Source organism: Lampetra planeri, chromosome 23 (assembly GCF_965212315.1).
Source record: "Lampetra planeri chromosome 23, kcLamPlan1.2.h2, whole genome shotgun sequence".
NCBI lineage: Eukaryota > Metazoa > Chordata > Hyperoartia > Petromyzontiformes > Petromyzontidae > Lampetra > Lampetra planeri.
This window is the reverse complement of record NC_136129.1, coordinates 3946909-3973142: the sequence shown is the minus strand read 5'-3', so window position 1 is coordinate 3973142 and position 26234 is coordinate 3946909. Positions and strand designations below refer to the sequence as shown.

The following is a 26234-nucleotide window of genomic DNA, read 5'->3' as shown; positions in this document are numbered from 1 at the left end:
CATAATGTGGTTGATTTGACCACACTTAACCTGATTAGATGTTCACTCGCCACTTCTGATAGCCGTGGCTAGGAACCGAACTTGGGCCGCAGGGTTCATAGTGCATTGCCATAGTGAATATGACCCACGTCAAACAATACCCCTTTGACAGAGACAGCAAATCTTAGAGTTTTATTGCAGTACGGTTATATACTCTCTAAGTCGAATTGCCCGTGCGCTTATCGGAATAGGGGTCGCGAGATAAGTGATCCATTGGGAAATCTCTCCGAGTGCGGCGATAGTGAGTAGCAATTAGGCAGACTTTCACTTCTATATTTGTGGGTGCAGGGGTTTGCTTTGTCCCTCACATTAGGAATCGCGGATGCATATAATTAATACATTTTCAATCTTAATGGTAAACTACTGAAAATAAATGAATAAAGGTGTCAAGTACGAAAACATAAGAATAGGGGTTTTTTACCCTGTTCAAACACCAAGTAGAAACCTTTTGCAAAACGTCTGCATTCACCACACACAATACTTGTGGTGAACATGCAAACAAACACGCTCATATAATATATGGGCATTGTCTTTGAAACGGATTGGCCTACACCAGAGACAGCCAGTGTCAGACCAGAGAACGTCAAGAGGCGAACAGCACAAGGGCAATGCCACTATCAGAGCATTGAGAGCTCGGGGTGAGAAGCTACAAAATAGGACCATTTTTTTTGCCAGTATCAAAGGATCAAAGTACTTTGATACTGGCAAGAAAAGGTCCCATTTTGAAGATGTCCAGTTTGGGGCGGGGACATTGCCCCCCCCCCCCCAAAAAAAAAAACTCCGCCTATGACCGGCGACTTCCATCCATTGCGTCCGAAAACGGCGGTGTCAAAAACGTCCAGAGAACGACGCATTCACAAAGCTGCCCAAGTGGCAGTTCCCCTGTTGCACGAGAGGGCAATTACATCCAGCTTCATCGGGCAATTTGCCAGAATGGTGAGGCTCTGCTCTTGCTCCCGGTCTTAAATAGAGCGCAGAGGTCGCAACCGGGTACCCGATACCCGTACCCTACCCGATACCCGGCTACCCATACCCGGCCGGGTACGGGTACCCGTTTGCGACCCTGGTGCGGCCGGGTACGGGTACGGGTAGGCCGTGAGTCACTGGTGAGTAACTGTTTGTCACTCATTTCCCAACGTCTTGTCTCTTCTCACAATTCAAGTTCCTAGAATCAACCCACCCGCGCCTGCAACATGGCTTCATCCCAGAGGTCGCAATCGGGTACCCGATACCCGTACCCTACCCGTACCCGGCTGGGTACGGGTAGGGTACGGGTACGGCTGGGTACGGGTACCCGTTTGCGACCCTGGTGCGGCCGAGTACGGGTACGGAATCAAAACCCGTTTGCGACCTCTGATAAAGCAGCAGCAGGGTGACGTCATCATTTAATTAATTCACTCTTCAACACACCGGTGGGCTAAAGTAGTATACTATTTGTCCTTTGTAAACGTGACACATTTTTTACTGTTTGGCCGTGTCGGGTGGTGGAGGGTTACGACACATTTATAAATAACGTGATCTAACCCAGTCTCGAGGTGAAGACAGGGTGTCAGCGAGGCTGGATGCAAAGAGAAGGCGCCAGCAAGTCTGGAGGATCTTGGTTGGGAAATTCCCCAGAGTGTCCAAAAGAGACGGCTGGGGAAATTCCCCCCAGAGAATCCACGAGGATAAAAGCAGGGCAAGAAGGGAAGTTCGGGGCTGTCGAGAGGGACTCGGGCCGCCGTCGCTGTCTTCACGTCGTCCCTGTCTGCTCGGTCACACGATCTCCACGTCGGCATTATCTCATGACGACGGGGTCCTAAGCTACGTTACGTGCAATAAAAGAAACCTCATTACACGTAAAATATCAGTTTATTAACGAATGTATTGCATTGTTTGTGTAAAGTACATTTACTTGATATTTTACTTGATATTTAATTTTTACTGAACAGAAATTATATGACGATAGAAATCACAGTGGACATAGTAACACCTTACAGTTCCCTGTCAATCCACTGCTGGATGAAGGCCTTCCAATACCAATGTGTCGGTCATGGTTGGCTACGTATGGTGCGAAAAAAGTTCATCCTTGGCCACGCTGATCAGTGCTGGTTTTGCTGAAGTGGGCAGAGGAGAGCCCAGGGCCGGTTCAGACATCACTCGCCACTGCTGTTAGCCGTGGCTAGGAAACTCGAACTCAGGTCGCCTGCTTCGTTGCGAAGCGTGCTAACCACGACGCCAACCACTGCACTCACACGCAGTGCTGCACGCGTACATGAGGTCGGTCATGTGAAAGCTTCTAGATTTGAAGCTTTCGTGACTGCAAGGATTCATATTCGTAGGTTTTTTCGGTAAAGTCACGTAGGTAAAAAAAATTTAAATTAATAAAAGTTAAAAGTAAAAGTAAAATAAAAATAAAATAAAAATCACGACGTTTCGGAGGCAACACAAGCTTCCGTCTTCAGGTGGAACTGTCACAGCACGATAGCTGTATCAAGTGAAAGAAATTCCAAGACAACAGTCCTTGTATATATCCGTGACTTTACCGAAAAAACCTAAGAATATGTGAAAGCTTGTTAGTTGATGTACAGGCAGTCCCCCCCGACTTATGAACGCCTGACTTACGAACAATCCGCACTTACGAACGAGCTTCCATAAGAGATTTATTTTTTAACCATCCGACTTACGAACATCCGCACTTATAAACGAGCTTCCATAACATATTTCTTTTTCACCATCTGACTTAGGAACGCCTGACTCACGAACAATCCGCACTTACGAACGAGCTTCCGTGAGATATATATTTTTTTAACCATCCGACTTGCGAGTGCCAACTCGCACTTGCGAACCGAACCTCAGAAACTATTTACGGCGTCAAATGCACATTTCTTCTTAATCGCGAGTTTTGGTTTAAGCTCAGCACATTTGATAACACTGACCGTATTGTGCATTTAAATACAGTACATTATTGTGTTCCGACTTACGAACCGTTCCACTTACGAACGGGGCTCGTATACGGTACATATTTTACCAGAACTTATATACACAAGGTAGGAGTATAAATAGAAAAAAAAACATAAAATACAACCTGAGGTTATACATGATACAACTCCTCATGCAGAAAAAATGTGTTAATCCACTGCTGTGTGAGGGCCTCCCAACGGCACGCAGGTCACAGAGGTCACAGAGGTCACAGAGGTTATTTGACCATACTTCACCATTCTGGTTTAGTTGGTTGAAGAGCTGGGACCATAGACCACGGGAGCATAGTACAGTGCAATGTATTTTTCTGCACTCCTGTCCTCTCCAGCTCACAATGCATCCTAAAAGCAGCCTAAAAGCAGCCTAAAAGCACCCATCCAAGCACTACCCAGGCTCAAACCTGCTTAGCTTAAGATCTGATGAGGCCAGGCATCTTCTGGGTGATTTGGTCACATCAAACCAATTTAAACAAATATATATATATATATACATTGCATGGCAATGAAAAAAATATATATACACGTTTGTTAATTCTCAGAGCTGGAATGATACAAATTTAAGAGAGTTTAACCAAATATGTCATCATACTCTGAAAATATCTATAATATATTATCCGAGTATGTTTTTTGCTGGCATTCTGACCACAAGTATTGTGGTTATTGCAGACATGATTCCTTGTAAAAGGTTTCAGTTTGGTGTTTTAACAACTTAACACAGCTGTTTTGTTGCCAGAAAAAAAGGGGGAAATCTCTTCTCAAATACGTCATGTTTTTGTTGTGCAGTCTTTGGCGACTGGACAGAAACTATAGACTCCCACTAAACTTGAGTCAGGATGAAGAAATTCCCATTGTGAATGCTCACAGCGAGCAGTGCACCACCCTGGTGGGGGAATTTTTCATTCCTTGCAGCAGGGCCTCTGCCAGCCACGCAGCACCGCCGCTGTCTACGGGAGCCTGTAGCTCCACTATCATCGGTGGCACGGCCGTCAAGCATGCAGACGGTGCAGCTGCACCGGCCGCCTACTGTGTGTGGACTGGATAGAGGAGCCTGGATGGTGGGCTACGAAGAGAGGAGCGAAAACTGGAGCGGGAGGTCACGTGCCCCTACGGTCTTCCTCTCCGCTAGTTCTCTCACATCAGTCGCAATATTCGCCGTCCGCTTCATAGGGGTTCGCGGGGGGGGGGTCGCAGGAGGTCACTCCTCGTTGTCCTGCTCCAGCCGCAGGAGTGCTTGCAGGCGCTCCCGCAGCACCGAGAAGCACGGCCTCGCCTCCTCGCGCTCGCTCCAGCACTCCACCATGGTGGCGTAGACGGGCGGGGGGCACCGTGCCGGCTGCGGGAGGCGGTACCCAGACAGCACGGCCACCTGCACGTCCCGGTTGTTGCGAATGTCTGCACGGAGAGGCGCAAGAGGAGGAGGATGAAGCAGGTGGGCCTGTTAGTCTGTCACCGTCTAGAGACCCCATACAGAGACCCGTCTGTCTGTCATTCTGTCATTGGCTAGAGACCCCATCAGAAACCGATCTGTCTGTCTGTCACTGTTTAGAGACACCGTCAGAGACTGGTCTGTCTGTCACCGTTTTTAGACCCTATCAGAGACCAGTCAGCCTGTCACTGTCTAGAGGCTCTGTCGGTGCTTACGTGAGTAGGGACGCCGTCCGAAGGTGAAGATCTCGTAAAGTAGCACGCCGAAAGACCACACGTCAGACTTGGTGGTGAAGCATTGGCCGGTGAGGCCCTCTGGGGCCGTCCAGCGCGTGGGGATCTTCACCATCGGCGAGCTCTGGGCCTGGCGGGGGTGGGGGAGGGGGCAGCACCATCGATGAAGACGATGATGTAATCGATCACGTCATTAACGCAATACCGCACGTGGGTTTTTTCGCAGCCGTTATCTTTCAGATTCGTCATTGATTTTAGGCGAGGTAGTTGTGATCTCGACAAATTTGTGTCGCGATGTTCACATGCATTGCGGCTCATGAAATATTGAGGGTTTTTTTTTTGCCAAATGTTATTTTGGTTTCCGACCCCTTCCCTAGGTGAACTCAGCCTACACTAATCCCATCAGATTCTATGTTATCTATAACGTAACTTTTTGCTGGGTACACACATTCCTAACAATGTAAAAATACCACACCACGTACATTTCCAACGTTACCGTCAACAAAAAAAATCGCCTCAACACCCCCCAGTAAAGTTGATATGATCTCACAGGAAATGTATCGCGACTCTGCGGGTTTTGTTGGTTAATCTTCCTAACCAATCACAAACACACAAAGCTAGCGTGTGGCTTCGTGAGTCCCAAGATCCGTATCATTCCGCTGTGACCTATGGGTCGGACACATTGCCCGTTGCCAAAGAAAACGGAACGAAAGCTGAAAAGTCTTGCAAAGAAGCACGGATAAAGGTGTGCACTTGTAAATGTACCGAGAGGCAGGAGCGGCGAGGCACAGATCGCGGAACGGACACAGGTGAGGGGCGTCACGTCGAGTGTGGAGACATTGTCGTGATTGGTCCTGCTCAGGGAGTAGAATTGCGAGGATGGACGATGGCTGGTGGTCGAGAATGATGATGGAGCTGCAGCTGGAGCGGGAAAATGTGCCCCAAGAGAACAACCATTCTGGAGATGGAGCGACGAGATGACCTCATGCACGCAGGCTATACGGATTGGTACGCGGCGTTACACCTGAACCGGCCTGGGCCTCTCCCTTCATCAACTTGCAGCTGGGCCTTCGTTCCACCTCTTCACCCAGCCCCCTCACAGCCCCCCCCCCACTCCCGCATTTGTAAAATGGCAGCAACGCGTGTGTAAAATGGTAGTAACATTTCTAAAATGGCGGAAACATGCATGTAAAATGGCGGCAACGCGAGTGTAAAATGGTGGTAACATTTCTAAAATGGCAGAAACATGCATGTAAAATGGCGGCAACGCGAGTGTAAAATGGTAGTAACATTTCTAAAATGGCGGAAACATGCATGTAAAATGGCGGCAACGCGAGTGTAAAATGGTGGTAACATTTCTAAAATGGCGGAAACATGCATGTAAAATGGCAGCAGCGCGTGTGTAAAATGGTGGTAACATTTCTAAAATGGCGGAAACATGCATCTAAAATGGCGGTAACGTGAGTGTAAAATGGTGGTAACGTTTCTAAAATGGCGGAAACATGCATCTAAAATGGCAGCACCGCGTGTGTAAAATGGTGGTAACATTTCTAAAATGGCGGAAACATGCATCTAAAATGGCAGCAACGTGTGTGTAAAATGGTGGTAACATTTCTAAAATGGCGGAAACATGCATCTAAAATGGCGGCAACGCGTGTGTAAAATGGTGGTAACATTTCTAAAATGGCGGAAACATGCATCTAAAATGGCGGTAACGTGAGTGTAAAATGGTGGTAACGTTTCTAAAATGGCGGAAACATGCATCTAAAATGGCGGTAACGTGAGTGTAAAATGGTGGTAACGTTTCTAAAATGGCGGAAACATGCATGCAAAATGGCGGTAACGTGAGTGTAAAATGGTGGTAACGCACGTGTGCGAGAGCGAGCGAGAAGTCGCCGATGCAGCAGCGCAGCGAAGCGTCGACAAGCACGTTCCTCGCGGCGAGGTCACGATGCACGAACCCCCGCTCCGCCAGGTACTCCATCCCGCTCGACACCTGTGCGCCCAGGTGCAGCAGCTCGCACAGGTGCAGCCCACGGCCTTCCTCACCTGCCAGGGACAAGGGTAATGGCGGGGCGCAGAGGTCACAGGCGATGGCTTCAATCAATTAAACTCTTTTACATTTAGAGGTTGAACGTTAGGAGTCATGATTCTGTTATAGTTAGGATTGTAATGAAGATATTACAAATGTTTTGGTCTTCTTGTTTACTCGTATCGCAACTGCGATATCCAGGTTGTGCTATGCTGTGGTGGAGCTATGTTGAGGGCGGTGCAGTAAATTCCAATGATCTGCTGTACATCTGTGCTCCCACGGTTTTGTCGGTACATGTTGGTGATATCCAAATTTGCCAAATGAGAGAGAATCACTCGCAAGCTACTTCATTGGACACTTAGTAAGACTTTTCTGGGTAAACAAGTGGAAAAATATCCACGTCGCGTCACGGGACAAGGAATCCGTTCAGAGCATCGCCCCCCCCCCCGGTGCTGTGGAAGCGGATATCACAGAACTGCTGTTGAGATTCCCCTTCAAGTAAAAAATAAATCACATTTTATCAAGTGCCTTTCTGCAAGGTACTCAAGGTGTCGTTGACCCCACATATGATCCCCGTATGGGTGACCATCCGGCAGGCTTCGTTCTGCAATGGCCGGGTGTCCTGCGTGTTTCTTCGGACGCGGCTCTCCTTACGACGGTTGTCCAGGGCCTTCTGTTGTGGCTGTGGAACGGCCAGCCAACTGGCGCTGTTCGTGATTCGGACACCATGGTGATGTCTAAACCACTCGCCTAAATACACCCGATTCTCTCTTGCTTTCACTTCTCCGGCTTGGCTTCTCTCCATCTTCTTTATTGTTTCTGCCCAAGGCTGATGATATATATATATATATCTTTTCACGATGTGCCTTGAAATAACCGCTTATCCACACGAAGAGGCAACACTTGCCACAACCTTCTCAGCTCCAGACGGAAATGTTCATCGCATTGGTAGTTAAACAAACAGTCTCAATTCTCAGAGCTGGAATTCAGCCGAATTTGGTACAGGTGTGGGTTTTGTGTTTATGTGTGCGTGCAGTCATTGTTGGCCGAGTTGAGATCATCAAGGAACTGAACCTTTTCCAAACTGGCTGATTCAATCCCAGCCGCTCCCATGGACTTCGTCCTCCCAATGCAAATTACAACGGGAAATCCCCCGACTCGTCACCCACGCAGCTCTCGACCTTCACTTCACGCTCCTGTCAATGATTGCCCAAAGTAGTTCGTGCTGTTAGAATTTACAAGCTGGGCGAGAGCGTGTCCACTAAGCGAGTCTCAATGTGAAAACACGTATCGTAAATCCGCCCGTTACACTTGGCGTTCGTGCCATAGTCCAGCGCTCTCACGAAGGCGCTACGTTTCACAGACGGGTATAGTCTGCAGTAAAATTTAACACGTTAGCTTCCATGGCCAATCGTACTACAGTGGTCCTTCGGTTTACGATGCCATCGATTAATGATATTATGATGAAACATCGTCCTCCAATAGGGTCCTATTGTTTCGATTTACGATACATTTTCGATCAACGATGTGTTTACGATATGACACGGCCGCAAATTTTGGCCAATCGGAGCGCTCCTCAGTGGACTCAGCAGACCTCAGCCAATCAGCGACCCGCTCTTAATATGAGCGTTTTGAGAGCAACTTTTTCTGGTGAAAAAGGTCAACTTCTGATCGTCTTGGAACAAAATCAGCCTTTAACATGTATTTCCTACATTCGATTAACGATCATTTCAATTAACGATGGTTTTCGTAGAACCAATTAATAGCATTAACAGTAATTCATCTTTCAGGGGGAGTCAGATCGACCGGTGTGTAAAATGCGTTTCGTACAACCCTCCTGCACATGATGCAGCCGATTAATAAAGTTGTGACGTGCCACGAAGAAACGTTCCGCTTCAGCGGCATTTCCCGTGTTGCTGCCGGACAGTGATCCACAACAACATTCTAACCAATGAGGCACGGACCTGTCGCCGATAGTTACGCACGCGGTCTGACCCTGTAATCAATCCGTCAATCGTGAATCATTCTATGCATAATTTTTCCAAATTACGTATCTTTGGAGAGTAATTTTTTTACAAATCTGGATAATATACATTGTTTGCGGAACCCTGACACTGACACACACACACAAAGAACGTCACGACAACCTTGACCCCCGCTGTGAATGCACACCGCAGTATTAACCGGGTCGTCCGTTGGGCTCGAACCACTAACCTGCGCTCCCTCCACAACGACGACCAATAAAAGCGTCTGTCTCCCGCGCTAACGTTTATAAGTTTGCCAATTGCACTTTCTCGAGCGGGTCTCTTGCAAGGTGACCACGTCACGCTCATGCAAGCGCGGCAATGTCACTGCAAGTCCGATGTACGTTGAACTTCTTTTGCACCGCACTTAGCCAACCGCGCGTATCGGAGGTTGCGGTGGCAGGAAAGACTACAAACCAAACACAAAAAGGGGGTTCAGGCACCAGGAAATGGTTTTGGCCCAGATACAACTGGTTGCAGTCACGTGGGTTGAGCCGTAATCCCAATGACCTGGTTTCCATTCCTTTTAGTATTTGCATCATGCACATCAAGCGCTGGTGTGGTCGTCTGCTCGCTTACCTCATTATAAATTGATTACCGTCCGGATTGAGCGAGCCTATGAAGTGAGGCTCTTCATAGATTTGCACACAGCACCCAATGTGTACATATGTGTAACGTCATTTATGAGCTCGGCGAGCCAATCCAACAAATCGCGTCTCAGACGCGCAGGTCACGGTAATTGTAGGTGCGTGTGCCACCGCATGCAGAGCGGTGGCGCAGTGGCTATCGCAGTGCACTGCGAACCTGACCGCCCGAGTTCGATTCCCCGCTTACGACCAAAAACAGTGGAGAATAATTCAACTGGTCGTGGACCTCCCCTAGGTCGGCTCAGCCTTAACCGAGTACCTGGTACACTACTAGCACGAATGCGACCAGGCGTGGTGTATTGGCCACACCATCCCATTGTGTGCCATTCCGGGCTTCATACGTGCATTCTAACATCACTTTCCCCAATATCCTGTTAAAGGCTACATGATGGATCTTTGTCTTTTTATAATTATTTATAGTGGTTAGCGCCCTAGACGACCCAAATTCGACTCTTGACCACGGCTCACATCAGTAGTTATCATTTGAACTGGCAACTGGGCCTCTCCTAAATCGACTCGGCCCTAAATGAGTACCTGGCACCACGTGTAAGCACCAGGACTTGGGGAGACAAAGGCAGCAGCCGAGCGTGGTGCTGGCCATAGGCGCTTTCGTAGGCGTGACCTTCACAGGAGCACGCTAACGGCACTTGCCCCTAGCAGTCAGTGTAGGCTACGCGGGGGATATTTGCCTTGTGATGCCGCCACTGGCAAGCCTGTACGGACCACGAGCTCTGTGGAAGATCAAACCCAGGGAAATTCTGTGTGTGACCTTCCCCGAAGCTGATGGTCCACCCTAAGTCCCATCCGGTGCACAAACCGTGCCAGGTGCGGATACCTGATGATGCACAAATGGAAAATGAGAAACTCTCCAGGAGTGTGCCAATGCGGTCATGCAGAACTGGACCGCAAAACGTAAAACGAAGCAATGCCCCAAACCGCTTGCTCCTAACGCGGCCGTCTGCTGCTCTGTGACCACCCGAATGTGAAATTGCGGTCGTTTCTCTGCATCTTGCTAGTCTCGCGTACGGCGAGCCTAGTAAGAAGGAGGCTGAGGAAGAAGAGTGTGGCAGGGAGCGAGACGTACTGCGCAGGAAGGCCTGCAGGTCTCCGCGCATGAGCTCCGTGATGAGCGAGACGCGGCCTTCGTGCACGCACACTGCGTACAGGCGCAGCAGGTTCTGGTGCGACAGCGTCTTCATGATCTGCGCCTCCCTGTGCAGCTCCTCCACCGGCAGGCCTGTCGTGCAAAGACAAAGAGCTTTCACGCACTGTTGGGGCAAGTGCCGTTAGCAAGCACCTATGAATTCTAGATTTGAAGCTTTCGTGACTGCAAAGATTCATATTCTTAGGTTTTTTCGGTAAAGTCACGTGGGTAAAAATTTAAAATTTATAAAATAAAATGTTATTTTATTTTACTTTTATTAATTATATTTTTGTTATCTACGTGACTTTACCGAAAAAACCTAAGAATAAGCACCTAGATTTGAAGCTTTCGTGACTGCAAGGAATCATCTTCTTAGGTTTTTTCGGTAAAGTCACGTAGAAAGTAAAATAAAATAAAAAACAAAAATCACGACGTTTCGGAGGCAACACAAGTCTCCGTCATCAGGTGGGACCGTCACAGTCAGATTAGCTGTATCAAGTGGTAAATCTTGATACAGCTAATCTGACTGTGACGGTCCCACCTGATGACGGAGACTTGTGTTGCCTCCGAAACGTCGTGATTTTTGTTTTTTATTTTATTTTACTTTCTACGTGACTTTACCGAAAAAAAACCTAAGAAGAATAAGCACCTATGAAGGCTGAAACGGCACACGAGGGGGTGGGTGGCCAACCCACATACACACCTAACACACACATGCATACCGAACGCACATACACACACACACACCAACACGCACAAAGACCCCCCGTATAGCCTTAACAGACTCTTGGGACAAGTGCTGTTATCATGAACCTCTTTGAGAGTTGCACCCAGGCTAACAGCAGTGCTGGATTTGTGTCTCAGACCTGCCCATTACGAACTTTGAGAGTTGCACCCAGGCTAACAGCAGTGCTGGATTTGTGTCTCAGACCTGCCCATTACGAACTTTGAGAGTTGCACCCAGGCTAACAGCAGTGCTGGATTTGTGTCTCAGACCTGCCCATTACGAACTTTGAGAGTTGAACCCAGGCTAACAGCAGTGCTGGATTTGTGTCTCAGACCTGCCCATTACGAACTTTGAGAGTTGAACCCAGGCTTGTCAGCAGTGCTGGCGCAGTGTCTCTGACACGGCCATTCTCACGAACCTCCCCTAGTGCCCAACTTGGCCACTTCAGGGGCGATGCCCGAACCGCCGGCGTTGACGGCCGGCTATTGCAGGCCGAGCGGACCTACGCGCGCACCGGGGTGGAGGGTCTTGACGGCCACGTGGTAGCGCTCCTGGTAGACGCCCTTCCACACCTCGCCGCTTTGGCCCTTGCCCAGTGTCCGCACGCGATGCAGATGTGACGGGTTCACCTGCCAGCACTCGGCCCACTTGGGGTGTGGAGACATCACGTCGGACTGCACCTCCTGAGGACAACATCGTCATCGTCGTCAACGTCGTCGTCAACATCGTCATCAAGTCAACAACATCATCACTATCAACATTGTCATCAACGTCATCACTATCAACATTGTCATCAACGTCGTCACTAGCAACATCGTCATCAACTTCGTCAACAACACCATCACTATCAACTTCGTCAACAACATCATCACTATCAACATTGTCATCAACATCATCACTAGCAACATTGTCATCAACGTCGTCAACAACATCCTCAATATTGTCATCGAGATCATCCTCAACAGCGTCCTTAACGTCGCTATCAACATTGTCATCAACTTCGTCAACAACAACATCATCATCAATATCGTCATCAACTTCGTCAACAACATCATCAATATCGTCATCAACTTCGTCAACAACATCATCAATATCGTCATCAACTTCGTCAACAACATCATCATCATCAATATCGTCATCAACTTCGTCAACAACAACATCATCATCAATATCGTCATCAACTTCGTCAACAACATCATCATCATCAATATCGTCATCAACTTCGTCAACAACATCATCATCATCAATATCGTCATCAACTTCGTCAACAACAACATCATCATCAATATCGTCATCAACTTCGTCAACAACATCATCATCATCAATATCGTCATCAACTTCGTCAACAACAACATCATCATCAATATCGTCATCAACTTCGTCAACAACAACATCATCATCATCAATATCGTCCTCAACATGGTCGTCAACATCGTCAACAACATCGTTATCAACATTCTCACCAGCATCCTCAAAATCGATACTTGTCAACCCCTTATCAGTGCCCCTACCTTATTACAGACCAATTCAGACATTATTGGTCACGCCGTGCCCTTTATAAATCTCAACGTTCATCTTACAAAATCCCATCACAAGGGAGAAACACAAACAAACAGACAAAACACAGATTTTTTTTTTGCCCTATTGAAACGGCTGTAGGTTTTTTCGGTAAAGTCACGTAGGTAAAAATTTTAAATTAATAAAAGTAAAATAAAAATAAAAGAAAAATCACGACGTTTCGGAGGCAACACAAGCTTCCGTCTTCAGGTGGAACCGTCACAGCACGATAGCTGGATTATTAATTTTAATTTTTTACCTACGTGACTTTACCGAAAAAACCTAAGAATATGAATCCTTGTAGTCACGAAAGCTTCAAATCTAGAATCAATTTTCCTGCACAAGAATACGGGGTATAAGCCGTGTGGGTTGACAGCTATGAAAATCGTCATCAACATCACCATCATCACTGCAGTGTCATCGTCACTGTAATCGCCATAGTCATTCCGTGGCACGGTGACGCCAAGGGCATGGGTGCGCATGGTCCGTCACCTCATCACCTCATCACCTTGGCCGAGAAGGCTTATTTCCGACTAGCTTTACTACCCGGCTTCGCCGGGGACTTGGGATTCACGACGCCAGGCCGCCTTTGTCCCCCCCAGTGGCGATGTTCACACACCACAGCAGTTACTCGTTTGAGGCTGAGTCGACCTAGGGGAGGCCCAGGAGCGGTTAAAATAATCGTCACCGGTGGTGTGGCCGTGAGCGGGAATCGAACTCGGGTCGCCGGGTTCGTAGCGCGGCGCGCTAACCACTACACTACAATGCGTTACGCTTCCACGTGCGCGGGTCACGTGACAGGTGTGACGTCACAGCTCACTTGCCGTGCAAAAAAATATGCATTATTGAGCCCCCCCCTCCCACCCCCCAAAAAAACCAAAGTTTATTTTTATAATTGTTGCATGGTGTGCAGTCTGGAAAGTACCCACATGGCAAATTTCAAGTTTTTAGCATGTCGAGAAGTACGCTAAACATTTTGAACAGACACACATATTCACAACTTTGCCTTTTATATATATGGAGATTGAGCAAATTGTGTTGTTGGTGATGTTGCTGCTGCGTTCGCAGTGGTGCGTTGCCCGAAACGTTGCCTATTCTGTTTTATTTTAAGGCCACACACAACCACCGTGTGGGGGATGTGTGGGAGATGGCTGCTGCTGCTGCTACTGCTGCTACTTTTCCTGCTACTGCTGCGACAACTACTACTACTTCTGCTGCTGCTACTACTGCTGCTGCTACTACTTCGACTGTTGTTGCTGCTACACGTGGTGCTAATGCTGCTGCTACTCCTGCTGCTACTGCTTCTACTAGGACTGCTACTCCTGCTTCTGCTGCTGCTACTCCTGCTGCTACTACTGCTTCGACTAGGACTGCTCTCTTACTCCTGCTGCTGCTGCTGCTACTGCTGCTACTACCTCAGCTCCTAACTTCTCCGCCCCCCCCCCCCTCTGCTTTGCTTGCCAGCCGCCGTCACCTTGGCGCAGGGCTGCGTGAGCACGGGCAGCTGCTTGCCGTCGCGCGCGTGGTAGTGCAGCAGCAGCTCCTGCACGCTGGCGTACGCCTTGCCGCGCCTGATGTAGAAGCCCTCGGCCGACCGGTGCACGCGGTAGTTCTTCACCTCGCCGGGCGCCACCAGCACTGCGTGGGTCACGCAACGGGGGAGGTCGGTGGGCAGAGGTCGCAAACGGGTTTTGATTCCTTACCCGTACCCGGCCGCACCACGGTCGCAAACAGGTACCCGTACCTGGCCGGGTACGGGTACCCGTACACTACCCGTACCCGTCTCTTTTGGACACTCTGGGGAATTTCCCAACCAAGATCCTCCAGACTTGCTGGCGCCTTCTCTTTGCATCCAGCCTCGCTGACACCCTGTCTTCACCTCGAGACTGGGTTAGATCACGTTATTTATAAATGTGTCGTAACCCTCCACCACCCGACACGGCCAAACAGTAAAAAATGTGTCACGTTTACAAAGGACAAATAGTATACTACTTTAGCCCACCGGTGTGTTGAAGAGTGAATTAATTAAATGATGACGTCACCCTGCTGCTGCTATATCAGAGGTCGCAAACGGGTTTTGATTCCGTACCCGTACCCGGCCGCACCAGGGTCGCAAACGGGTACTCGTACCCGGCCGTACCCGTACCCTACCCGTACCCGGCCGGGTACGGGTAGGGTACGGGTATCGGGTACCCGATTGCGACCTCTGGGATGAAGCCATGTTGCAGGCGCGGGTGGGTTGATTCTAGGAACTTGAATTGTGAGAAGAGACAAGACGTTGGGAAATGAGTGACAAACAGTTACTCACCAGTGACTCACGGCCTACCCGTACCCGTACCTGGCCGCACCAGGGTCGCAAACGGGTACCCGTACCCGGCCGGGTACGGGTAGCCGGGTATCGGGTAGGGTACGGGTATCGGGTACCCGGTTGCGACTTCTGTCGGTGGGTGGGTGGAGGGGTGCCACGTGGGAGAGGGTCGTGCCAGCTGTCGGTGTCGTAATCGTCATCACAACAATGGCTGCGGTCGTCATCGTCGACGTCACAATGAAAGCCACGTGGGCTCGCGGGTTGTCAGCGCGGTCGGGGGAGGGGCTTTAATCGGGGTTGTTGGTTCGAGCGGTCGGTGTCGTCGTCATCGCGAGTTATTACATTGATCGTTATCATCATCATTAGGAACAGCAGCAGTGCTGTGGAAATTACAATAATTATAATATTTTGTCTGGAACACACAGAGAGAGGCCATCCATTGAGTAGGTACGCAACAATCTGTCGAAACTTGACCCCTCCCCCCTTCCGTGTACGCAGACCCCCCCCCCCCCACTTGCGTATGTACGCCTGACGCATCCCCCCCCCTCTCCCGAATCCTATAGAACGGCCGATATTTAATCCACGCAAAAACGATGAAGGATTATTAATATTCACGTGTTCACACAAACAGATAGTCCACACCGCCGGACTATCTAACTCATTTGAAGGCCAATGTAGACACATTATTATCGAGGCTTCACCCCCCCCCCGTTTCCTATGCGTACATTGTCAGTAGTCCCCCCCCCCCCCCCCGTTTCCTACCCCCACTCCCCCCTCCATGCGTACGTACTGAATGGATAGTCCCAGACAAAGATCCCCCGTATAGCCTTAACAGACTTTTGGAGCAAGTGCTATTGACGAGCAACTATGAAGGCTGCCACGGCACCCGCCTTTGTCTCCCTAGTGGCGATGTTTACGCACCGCACCAGGTACTCATTTGAGGCTGAGTCGATCTAGGGGAGGCCCAGGACCGGTTCAGATAATCGTCGCTGATGTTGGCTGTGGGTGGGAATCGAACTTGGCTCACCGGTTTCGTAGCGCTGTGCGTGCCAACCACTGTGCCAACTCTCCCCACAGACGGAGTGTACACACACACACAGGCACACTCACCAGACAGTGTGTACACGTGCGTGTGCTCTTGACCCACGCCCCCGTCTCGAACCAGGAAGGTTCCCACGGGGTTTCGCAGCAGTCGCGAGCTGCTCTCGAACCGAGACAGCGTCCCAAAGTACCAACTGCACGCACAGAGACAAAGAACCCCCCCCCCCCGTGTCGCTTGTTATAGACTGTTGGGGCAAGTTCTGTTAGCGAGTTTCAGCACCTATGAAGGCCGACATTGAATCACTAGGGGGTTGGTGGCCAGAACCACGTCCGGCTGATGTTTCACGGACACCGCACCAGGTACTGGACTCATTTTAGGGCGGAGTCGACCTGGGGGAGGGAGGCCCTGGGCCAGAAAACAATGACGATGATTCTGCTGATGATGAAAAATCTACTGCTGCTGCTGATGATGATGTGACATCACCACGAAGCAACCTCCAAGTCACAACCTGTACCTCCACGCTTCCGATCTACGATGATGAGTCTGCTGCTCATGACGATGGCGCTACTGCTGAGAATGTTGCTGCTGATGATGACGGTGATGCCGCTGATGATACCGCTGCTGCTGATGATGATGATGATGCTGATGTGACATTGCCACCGCCACAAAGCTCTGACAGCTCACTCGTACGCCTCCACGCCTCCTATCTGTGGTGATGATGATGATTCTGCTGCTGATGATGTGCCACCAACTCCTGCGCCGTCCTATCTGTGACGATTCTGGCGATGATCATGATGATGATACTTCTGCTGCTCATTATTCTGCTGATGATGATGATATGCCACACCAACTGACTCCTGCACTTCCAAGCTATGATGATGATGATTCTGCAGCTGATGATACTTATGCTGCTGATGATGGTGATACTCATGCTGCTGATGATGGTGATACTCATGCTGCTGATGATGGTGATACTCATGCTGCTGATGATGGTGATACTCATGCTGCTGATGATGGTGATACTCATGCTGCTGATGATGGTGATACTCATGCTGCTGATGATGAAATGCCACACCAACTCACTCCCGCGCCTCCACGCTTCCTATCTCTGATGATGATGATAATAATAATTCTGCTGCTGCTGTTGCTGCTGCTGATGATGATGGTACTCAGGATGATGATGACGACGATGACGTTTTACACCAACTCAGTCCGGCAATTCCACACTTCCTATCTCTGCTGATGACAATGACACTCATTCTGATGATGGTGACACTCATTCTGATGATGTTGATGCTCATTCCGATGATGTTGACACTCATTCTGATGATGGTGATGCTCATTCTGATGATGTTGATGCTCATTCCGATGATGTTGACACTCATTCTGATGATGGTGATGCTCATTCTGATGATGGTGATACTCATTCTGATGATGTTGATGCTCATTCCGATGATGTTGACACTCATTCTGATGACGGTGATGCTCATTCTGATGATGGTGACACTCATTCTGATGATGTTGATGCTCATTCCGATGATGTTGACACTCATTCTGATGATGGTGACACTCATTCTGATGATGTTGATGCTCATTCCGATGATGTTGACACTCATTCTGATGATGGTGATGCTCATTCTGATGATGGTGACACTCATTCTGATGATGTTGATGCTCATTCCGATGATGTTGACACTCATTCTGATGATGGTGACACTCATTCTGATGATGTTGATGCTCATTCTGATGATGGTGACACTCATTCTGATGATGTTGATGCTCATTCTGATGATGGTGATACTCATTCCGATGATGGTGGTGCTCATTCTGATGATGGTGATACTCATTCTGATGATGGTGATGCTCATTCTGATGATGGTGACACTCATTCTGATGATGTTGATGCTCATTCCGATGATGTTGACACTCATTCTGATGATGGTGATGCTCATTCTGATGATGGTGATACTCATTCTGATGATGTTGATGCTCATTCCGATGATGTTGACACTCATTCTGATGATGGTGATGCTCATTCTGATGATGGTGACACTCATTCTGATGATGTTGATGCTCATTCCGATGATGTTGACACTCATTCTGATGATGGTGATGCTCATTCTGATGATGGTGATACTCATTCTGATGATGGTGATACTCATTCCGATGATGGTGGTGCTCATTCTGATGATGGTGATACTCATTCTGATGATGGTGATACTCATTCCGATGATGGTGGTGCTCATTCCGATGATGGTGATACTCATTCCGACGATGATTCGATGCCACAGCAACTCACTCCTGCGCCTCAACGCTGTCGATGGGAGCCACGAGCGACGTGGGCAGGAATCCCTCTCGCTCCGTCTCCCTGCCGGCACCACCGCCGCCGCCTGCCCTGCACCACCACCACCCGGCAGCGACGTCGCAGTCCAGCACCTCGACCAGGGCGCCCTCGGCCACGCTCAGCACGTTCGACTCGGGCGACTCGAAGGCTCGCAGCGCCACGTGACGACGGCGCTCGGGCATGGGCGGCGGCGGCGGCGTCGGCGGCGTCGGCGTGGGTGACCGTGGCACCGGGAAGTCTTCGTAGATGTTGTCAAAGGTTTCGTTGTAGTAGACATGCTGCTGCTGCTGCTTCTCGCTACTCTTCTCGTTCTCGGTCGTGGCGCCGTCTCCCTCCGACCTCCTCCCCTCCTCGCCTCTCCCCGCGCAGCAGCAGCAGCAGCGGCAGAGAGAACAGCACGTGGCACCCATGGCGAGCCCGGCGCTTGAGATTGACCGGTGGCTGCGTGAGATTGGCGAGTTATGGTGCTGAAATTGGGTCGTTGTGTTGAACGTGAGAGTGACCGCTGGCTGCGTGAGATTGATGAGTTATGGTGCTGAAATTGGTTCGTTGTGTTGAACGTGAGAGTGACCGGTGGCTGCGTGAGATTGGCGAGTTATGGTGCTGAAATTGGTTCGTTGTGTTGTTCGTGAGAGTGACCGGTGGCTGCGTGAGATTGGCGAGTTATGGTGCTGAAATCGGTTCGTTGTGTTGTACGTGAGTGTGTTAGCTACGCAGGTGAGATGTAGGTGTGTTAGCTACACAGGTGAGATGTAGGTGTGTTAGCTACGCAGGTGAGATGTATGTGTGTTAGCTACGCAGGTGAGATGTAGGTGTGTTAGCTACGCAGGTGAGATGTAGGTGTGTTAGCTAGACAGGTGAGATGTAGGTGTGTTAGCTACTCAGGTGAGATGTAGGTGTGTTAGCTAGACTGGTGAGATGTAGGTGTGTTAGCTACTCAGGTGAGATGTAGGTGTGTTAGCTAGACTGGTGAGATGTAGGTGTGTTAGCTACGCAGGTGAGATGTAGGTGTGTTAGCTAGACAGGTGAGATGTAGGTGTGTTAGCTACTCAGGTGAGATGTAGGTGTGGTAGCTAGACTGGTGAGATGTAGGTGTGTTAGCTACTCAGGTGAGATGTAGGTGTGTTAGCTAGACTGGTGAGATGTAGGTGTGTTAGCTACGCAGGTGAGATGTAGGTGTGTTAGCTAGACTGGTGAGATGTAGGTGTGTTAGCTACGCAGGTGAGATGTAGGTGTGTTAGCTAGACAGGTGAGATGTAGGTGTGTTAACTACGCAGGTGAGATGTAGGTGTGTTAGCTACGCAGGTGAGATGTATGTGTGTTAGCTACACAGGTGAGATGTAGGTGTATTAGCTAGACTGGTGAGATGTAGGTGTTTCAGCTATACAAGTGAGATGTAGGTGTGTTAGCAAGGCAGGTGAGATGGAGGTGTGTTAGCTACGCAGGTGAGATGTAGGTGTGTTAGCTACGCAGGTGAGATGGAGGTGTGTTAGCTACGCAGGTGAGATGTAGGTGTGTTAGCTACGCAGGTGAGATGGAGGTGTGTTAGCTAGACTGGTGAGATGTAGGTGTGTTAGCTACGCAGGTGAGATGGAGGTGTATTAGCTAGACTGGTGAGATGTAGGTGTGTTAGCTACGCAGGTGAGATGGAGGTGTGTTAGCTACGCAGGTGAGATGGAGGTGTGTTAGCTACGCAGGTGAGATGGAGGTGTGTTAGCTACGCAGGTGAGATGGAGGTGTGTTAGCTACGCAGGTGAGATGTAGGTGTGTTAGCTACGCAGGTGAGATGGAGGGGTGTTAGCTACGCAGGTGAGATGTAGGTGTGTTAGCTACGCAGGTGAGATGTAGGTGTGTTAGCTAGACAGGTGAGATGTAGGTGTGTTAGCTAGGCAGGTGAGATGTAGGTGTGTTATCTAGACAGGTGAGATGTAGGTGTGTTAGCTACACAGGTGAGATGTAGGTGTGTTAGCTACACAGGTGAGATGTAGGTGTGTTAGCTACACAGGTGAGATGTAGGTGTGTTAGCAAGACAGGTGAGATGTAGGTGTGTTAGCTAGACAGGTGAGATGTAGGTGTGTTAGCTAGGCAGGTGAGATGTAGGTGTGTTAGCTACACAGGCGAGATGTAGGTGTGTTAGCTACACAGGTGAGATGTAGGTGTGTTAGCTAGGCAGGTGAGATGTAGGTGTGTTAGCTAGACTGGTGAGATGTAGGTGTGTTAGCTACACAGGTGAGATGTAGGTGTATTAGCTAGACTGGTGAGATGTAGGTGTTTCAGCTATACAAGTGAGATGTAGGTGTGTTAGCTACACAGGTGAGATGTAGGTGTGTTAGCTACACAGGTGAGATGTAGGTGTGTTAGCTACGCAGGTGAGATGTAGGTGTGTTAGCTAGGCAGGTGAGATGTAGGTGTGTTAGCAAGGCAGGTGAGATGTAGGTGTGTTAGCAAGGCAGGTGAGATGTAGGTGTGTTAGCTACGCAGGTGAGATGTAGGTGTGTTAGCTACGCAGGTGAGATGTAGGTGTGTTAGCTAGGCAGGTGAGATGTAGGTGTGTTAGCTAGACAGGTGAGATGTAGGTGTGTTAGCTACGCAGGTGAGATGTAGGTGTGTTAGCTACGCAGGTGAGATGTAGGTGTGTTAGCTACGCAGGTGAGATGTAGGTGTGTTAGCTAGGCAGGTGAGATGTAGGTGTGTTAGCTAGGCAGGTGAGATGTAGGTGTGTTCGCTACACAGGTGAGATGTAGGTGTGTTAGCTACACAGGTGAGATGTAGGTGTGTTAGCTAAGCAGGTGAGATGTAGGTGTGTTAGCTACGCAGGTGAGATGTAGGTGTGTTAGCTACGCAGGTGAGATGTATGTGTGTTAGCTACGCAGGTGAGATGTAGGTGTGTTAGCTACACAGGTGAGATGTAGGTGTGTTAGCTACACAGGTGAGATGTAGGTGTGTTAGCTAGGCAGGTGAGATGTAGGTGTGTTAGCAAGGCAGGTGAGATGTAGGTGTGTTAGCTACGCAGGTGAGATGGAGGTTTGTTAGCTACGCAGGTGAGATGTAGGTGTGTTAGCTACACAGGTGAGATGTAGGTGTGTTAGCTAGACAGGTGAGATGTAGGTGTGTTAGCTACGCAGGTGAGATGGAGGTGTGTTAGCTACGCAGGTGAGATGGAGGTGTGTTAGCTACGCAGGTGAGATGTAGGTGTGTTAGCTACGCAGGTGAGATGTAGGTGTGTTAGCTACGCAGGTGAGATGGAGGTGTGTTAGCTACGCAGGTGAGATGTAGGTGTGTTAGCTACGCAGGTGAGATGGAGGTGTGTTAGCTACTCAGGTGAGATGTAGGTGTGTTAGCTCGACAGGTGAGATGTAGGTGTGTTAGCTACGCAGGTGAGATGTAGGTGTGTTAGCTACACAGGTGAGATGTAGGTGTGTTTGCTCGACAGGTGAGATGTAGGTGTGTTAGCTACGCAGGTGAGATGGAGGTGTGTTAGCTACACAGGTGAGATGTAGGTGTGTTAGCTACGCAGGTGAGAAGTAGGTGTGTTAGCTCGACAGGTGAGATGTAGGTGTGTTAGCTACACAGGTGAGATGTAGGTGTGTTAGCTACGCAGGTGAGATGGAGGTGTGTTAGCTACTCAGGTGAGATGTAGGTGTGTTAGCTACGCAGGTGAGATGTAGGTGTGTTAGCTACTCAGGTGAGATGTAGGTGTGTTAGCTACGCAGGTGAGATGTAGGTGTGTTAGCAAGGCAGGTGAGATGTAGGTGTGTTAGCTACGCAGGTGAGATGGAGGTGTGTTAGCTAGGCAGGTGAGATGTAGGTGTGTTAGCTAGGCAGGTGAGATGTAGGTGTGTTAGCTACGCAGGTGAGATGTAGGTGTGTTAGCTACGCAGGTGAGATGTAGGTGTGTTAGCTAGGCAGGTGAGATGTAGGTGTGTTAGCTAGACTGGTGAGATGTAGGTGTGTTAGCTACGCAGGTGAGATGTAGGTGTTTCAGCTATACAAGTTTGATATAAGTGTATACATTGCACAGGTCTATTGGCTAAGTAGAGGAGAATACCTGTACACACCTGTTGCAATGGTCTGTGCTGTCTCCTCGCCTGCGGTCTGTCTTGAGCCTGGGTGAGGGGGGGGTTAAAAGCGCATGGGATGTGGGGAGGTGGGGGGAGTGGGCAGTGGGATGGGCGTTCAGGTGAGACAGGCATTGGTCACTGGAAATATTCTGTATGCATGAGTGTGTGCCTGTGTGTGTGTCTGTGTGTCTGTGTGCATGGGGAGCGGTAGTATAGCGGTTAGCGCGCTGCGCTACGAACCTGGCAATCAGGGTTCGATTCCCTCTCACGGCCAACACCGGTGACGATTGTTTGAACCGGTCCTGCGCCTCCCCTAGCTCGACTCAGCCTAAAATGAGAACCCGGTGCGATGTGTTAACATCGCCACTAGGGAGACAAAGGCGGCCGGGCGTGGGGTTGGCCACCCACCCTCTCGTGTGCCGTGCCGGTCTTCATAGGTGCTCGCTAACAGCACTTGCCCCTACAGTCTGTTAAGGCTATACGGGGGATCTGTGTCTACATGTGTGTACATGTGTGTACGGCAAAAACAACCCCCTACCTCCTCGTGGTGCCAGGCGGTAACGCTGTGGTGGCCTGTGCCGTGGGGGGAGGGCCAATTTAAATGGGCTTTCCCCTCATGGCGTTTGTAATCACCACAGTGGCCAAATGGGGGCTCTGGACGGGTGCGAGGGGCTGGTAACCCCTCCACCTTCAATTAATTACCACAAAACCACGACGGAAATATGTAATTAATAAGCTTGTGCCGGAGGCCCCAGGGGGACAGGCGTCTATGATGTCTGCTGGCCAAACCCCATTTGGCGGAGCCACGAGACTGAATCCTTACCCTCGCGGCTCCTCCAGAAACAACAAAAAACCGCTGCGTGTGGCCACGTGGAATGTTCGAACGTTCACTGCGGAGGAGAGGCTGCCACTTCTCTGCCAGGAGCTGGACCTGTACCGCCTCTGTGTTATTCAGAAGGTCCGGTGGACAGTCCTATTCTCGGGGCCGGAGACTGCCAAACAACAGGGAGTGGCTCTTCTTCTGAACAAAAGAATGAAGGGGGCGTGGGAGCATGGCGGAGAGGTGTGGGAAGCTGTAAGCCCCAGGATACTTTGGGCTCGCCTTCCCATCAACCAGAGGCGAGGAGTGGTGGTCGTGGTTACTTATGGAGGGATGCAGGCAAGGCCGATGAGTCAGATGTCTTCTATGACCTCCTGTCACAAGTGCTAGCGAAAGTGGCCCCTCGGGATAGAGTCATCTTGTTGGGTGACTTCAATGCCCGAGTTGGTCATGATGCTCAATAACAACGGCAGGAGGCTGCTAGATTTTTGTGCAGCCCATGGGCTTATAATTACCAACATGCTGTTCCGGCATCGGCGCATCCACACAACATAATGGATGTATGCCGGGTCCAAGCAAGAACATCTGCTGGACTACAAACTGATGGAACAGCGGATGTGGGCCCATGTCCTTGACACCAGGACCTACCGTGGAGCTGATCTGCCCACTGACCATCGACTTGTCATCTGTAAGATGCCCCTGCCATTCATCCAATCCGGTGGTGGGTTTACACCCAGAACCCCTTTCAAACCCTTAGTGGCCTGGTCTCAGCTAGCTGATGAAAGTTGCAAGTGGAAATTTCATCACTGTTTGCGGCTAGGGTTGGCATCGTCCCCCACTCCTCCTGATGTCTAAGGGAATGTGGCGAGGTTTAGGACTGTGGCTCATGTAGCTGCAATGGCTGCTTTGGGTACACGGTCCAGACCTCCCCAGAGACCCTGGCTGACAGAGGAGGTGTTTAAGCTGGCTGAGAAAAAGTGACAGGCCCACTAATCGGCTACAGCATCCCACGTCGGAGAATGAGGACGCTTACCACAGCCTTCACTCGGAGGTTCGGAGAGCCGTGAGGTGCTGCAAGGATGGGTGGTGGTCGCGGATTGCTGAGGAGATGGAGTCTGCTTCAATTGCCCGCGATCACAAATCGCTCTTTAATTCCATGAAAAAAGTAACCTGCAGCACCACATCTATTAACATCATTAGGGGAAGGAACGGTGATCCAATCTCCGACCCCCAGGAACAGGTTTTCAGATTTGCTGAGCATTTCTGTGAGGTCCTGGGGGAGGGGAAATCCCTCAATCCTGGAAGACAACGTGGGACAAAGTGGGGATGACCATGCCGAGGCTGCGGTGCCTCAAATATTGGAAGAAGTCACCCCCTGTGAGTGGCTGGCTGAGGTGCCATCTGTTGAGGAAGTACTGAAGGCGATCCAGAGCCTGAGACCAGGAAAGGCACCGGGCAGAGATGATCTCCCAAGCCAAATGCTGGGGGAGGGTGGCGTTTGTGCACAGACTGCCCTACATGACATCATAACAACAGTCTGGACCACTGGACGGGTTCCACAGGATTGCAAGGATGCCCTGGTGGTCCCCCTCTTTAAGAAAGGGCACCGCACAGACTGTAACAACTACAGGGGCATCTCATTCCTCAGTGTGCCGGGTAAGGTACTGGCAAGGATTATATTATTCAACATCGCCTTGCTAGGCACACTTAGGAGAGGCTTGTGGAGCCCCAATGCGGTTTCAGGAAAGGGCGGTCCTGCACAGATGCCATATTTGCTGTCCGTCTGCTATAGCAGAGGTGTAAAGAATTCCAACAAGACCTACATCTCTGCTTTATTGACCTGGTCAAGGTCTATGATACCATCAGTAGGCCTGGGCTCTGGGTTGTTCTTTGTGCTTTCGGAGTCCCTGAAATTCTGCTCATGATCATTAAGGACCATCATGATGGTAAGCGGGCCCGGGTAAAACTACGTGGCCGGGAGTCAGAGCCATTCCCTCAACATTTTGGGGTGCAACAGGGATGTCCTCTGGCTCCCACATTATTTAGCATCTATTTCGAACACGTAGTTCGTGAAGCCTTAAATAGCCACTAAGAGATGGCGACTTACCATCAGCCCCACCAAAACTAAGCACCTGCCTGGATATTGTGTACCATCGGACACTCCACCCCCACAAGGGCAGTTGTGGAGAGAGTGGAGAGTTTCCCATACCTGGGCAGTGTGCTCATGTCCTTCTCCGGTTTAACAGCAGAGGTCTCACTCCGAATCAGTCGAGCGGCATTATCTTTTCATCGGTTGCGTAACGCTGTGTGGAAGCTACCTGGTCTGTCACTCCGCACGAAGCATTGGGGAGACAAAGGTGGCTGTGCGTGGCACTGGCCACTTCACCCCCATCGCGTGCTGCGCCGGCTTTCATAAGGTGCCCGCTAACGGCACTTTGCCAGTCTGTTAAAGTCTATAAATTAAGTGCATGATTAGGTATAAGAGATTTGCACTCACGGCAAACATCAATGACGAATATCTGAACCGGTCCTGAATGAACCTCCCACCTGGGTCGGCTCAGCCTTAAAACGAGTGCCTGGCGCTGCGTGTAAACATTCGCGGAACTGGGGAGACAAAGGCGGCCGGGTGTGGTTGCTGGCCATAACTTTCTCACGTGCCGTTTTGGTCTTGGTCGGTGCTCGCGATCAACATGTCGAGTTTGCGTGTCGACTCATGGGAGGGGGGGGTGGACGTTGTTCGTTGTTCGGTTTGTGTTGCCCCTGTGAACGCATGGGCCCGGATAGCTCAGTCGGTAGAGCATCAGACTTTTAATCTGAGGGTCCAGGGTTCAAGTCCCTGTTCGGGCGCTTGTGTTTTTTTATTTATTGTT

At 49.9% G+C, this 26234-nt stretch overlaps 1 protein-coding gene and 1 non-coding gene across 2 annotated transcripts; one reads left to right on the top strand and one right to left on the bottom strand.

The window, feature by feature from the left end:
• Window positions 1-1871: 1871 nt before the first annotated feature.
• Window positions 1872-22611, bottom strand: LOC144726253 (tyrosine-protein kinase FRK-like). The gene is made up of 9 exons (XM_078604799.1): window positions 22542-22611; window positions 18439-18924; window positions 16208-16332; window positions 14264-14427; window positions 11747-11915; window positions 10446-10598; window positions 6529-6707; window positions 4641-4788; window positions 1872-4391 (listed from the first exon to the last, which is right to left on the bottom strand). Exons 2-9 carry the CDS (start codon window positions 18891-18893, stop codon window positions 4195-4197), a joined length of 1590 nt encoding a protein of 529 aa, XP_078460925.1. The 5' UTR covers window positions 18894-18924; window positions 22542-22611; the 3' UTR covers window positions 1872-4194.
• A 3527-nt stretch (window positions 22612-26138) lies between these two features.
• TRNAK-UUU (transfer RNA lysine (anticodon UUU)) lies at window positions 26139-26211 on the top strand. Its single transcript has one exon. It is a non-coding gene; the product is annotated as a tRNA-Lys (tRNA).
• Window positions 26212-26234: the final 23 nt, after the last annotated feature.

Bases quoted from the DNA above. Each gene is read 5' to 3' on its own strand.
- LOC144726253 (XM_078604799.1), bottom strand. From the start codon at position 18,893: ATGGGTGCCACGTGCTGTTCTCTCTGCCGCTGCTGCTGCTGCTGCGCG. The intron at 16,333-18,438 runs GTGAGTTGCTGT...CTGTGCGTGCAG, and splicing joins GACAGCGTTGAGGCGCAGGA to TTGGTACTTTGGGACGCTGT. The intron at 14,428-16,207 runs GTGAGTGTGCCT...TGACCCACGCAG, and splicing joins GCACGTGTACACACTGTCTG to TGCTGGTGGCGCCCGGCGAG.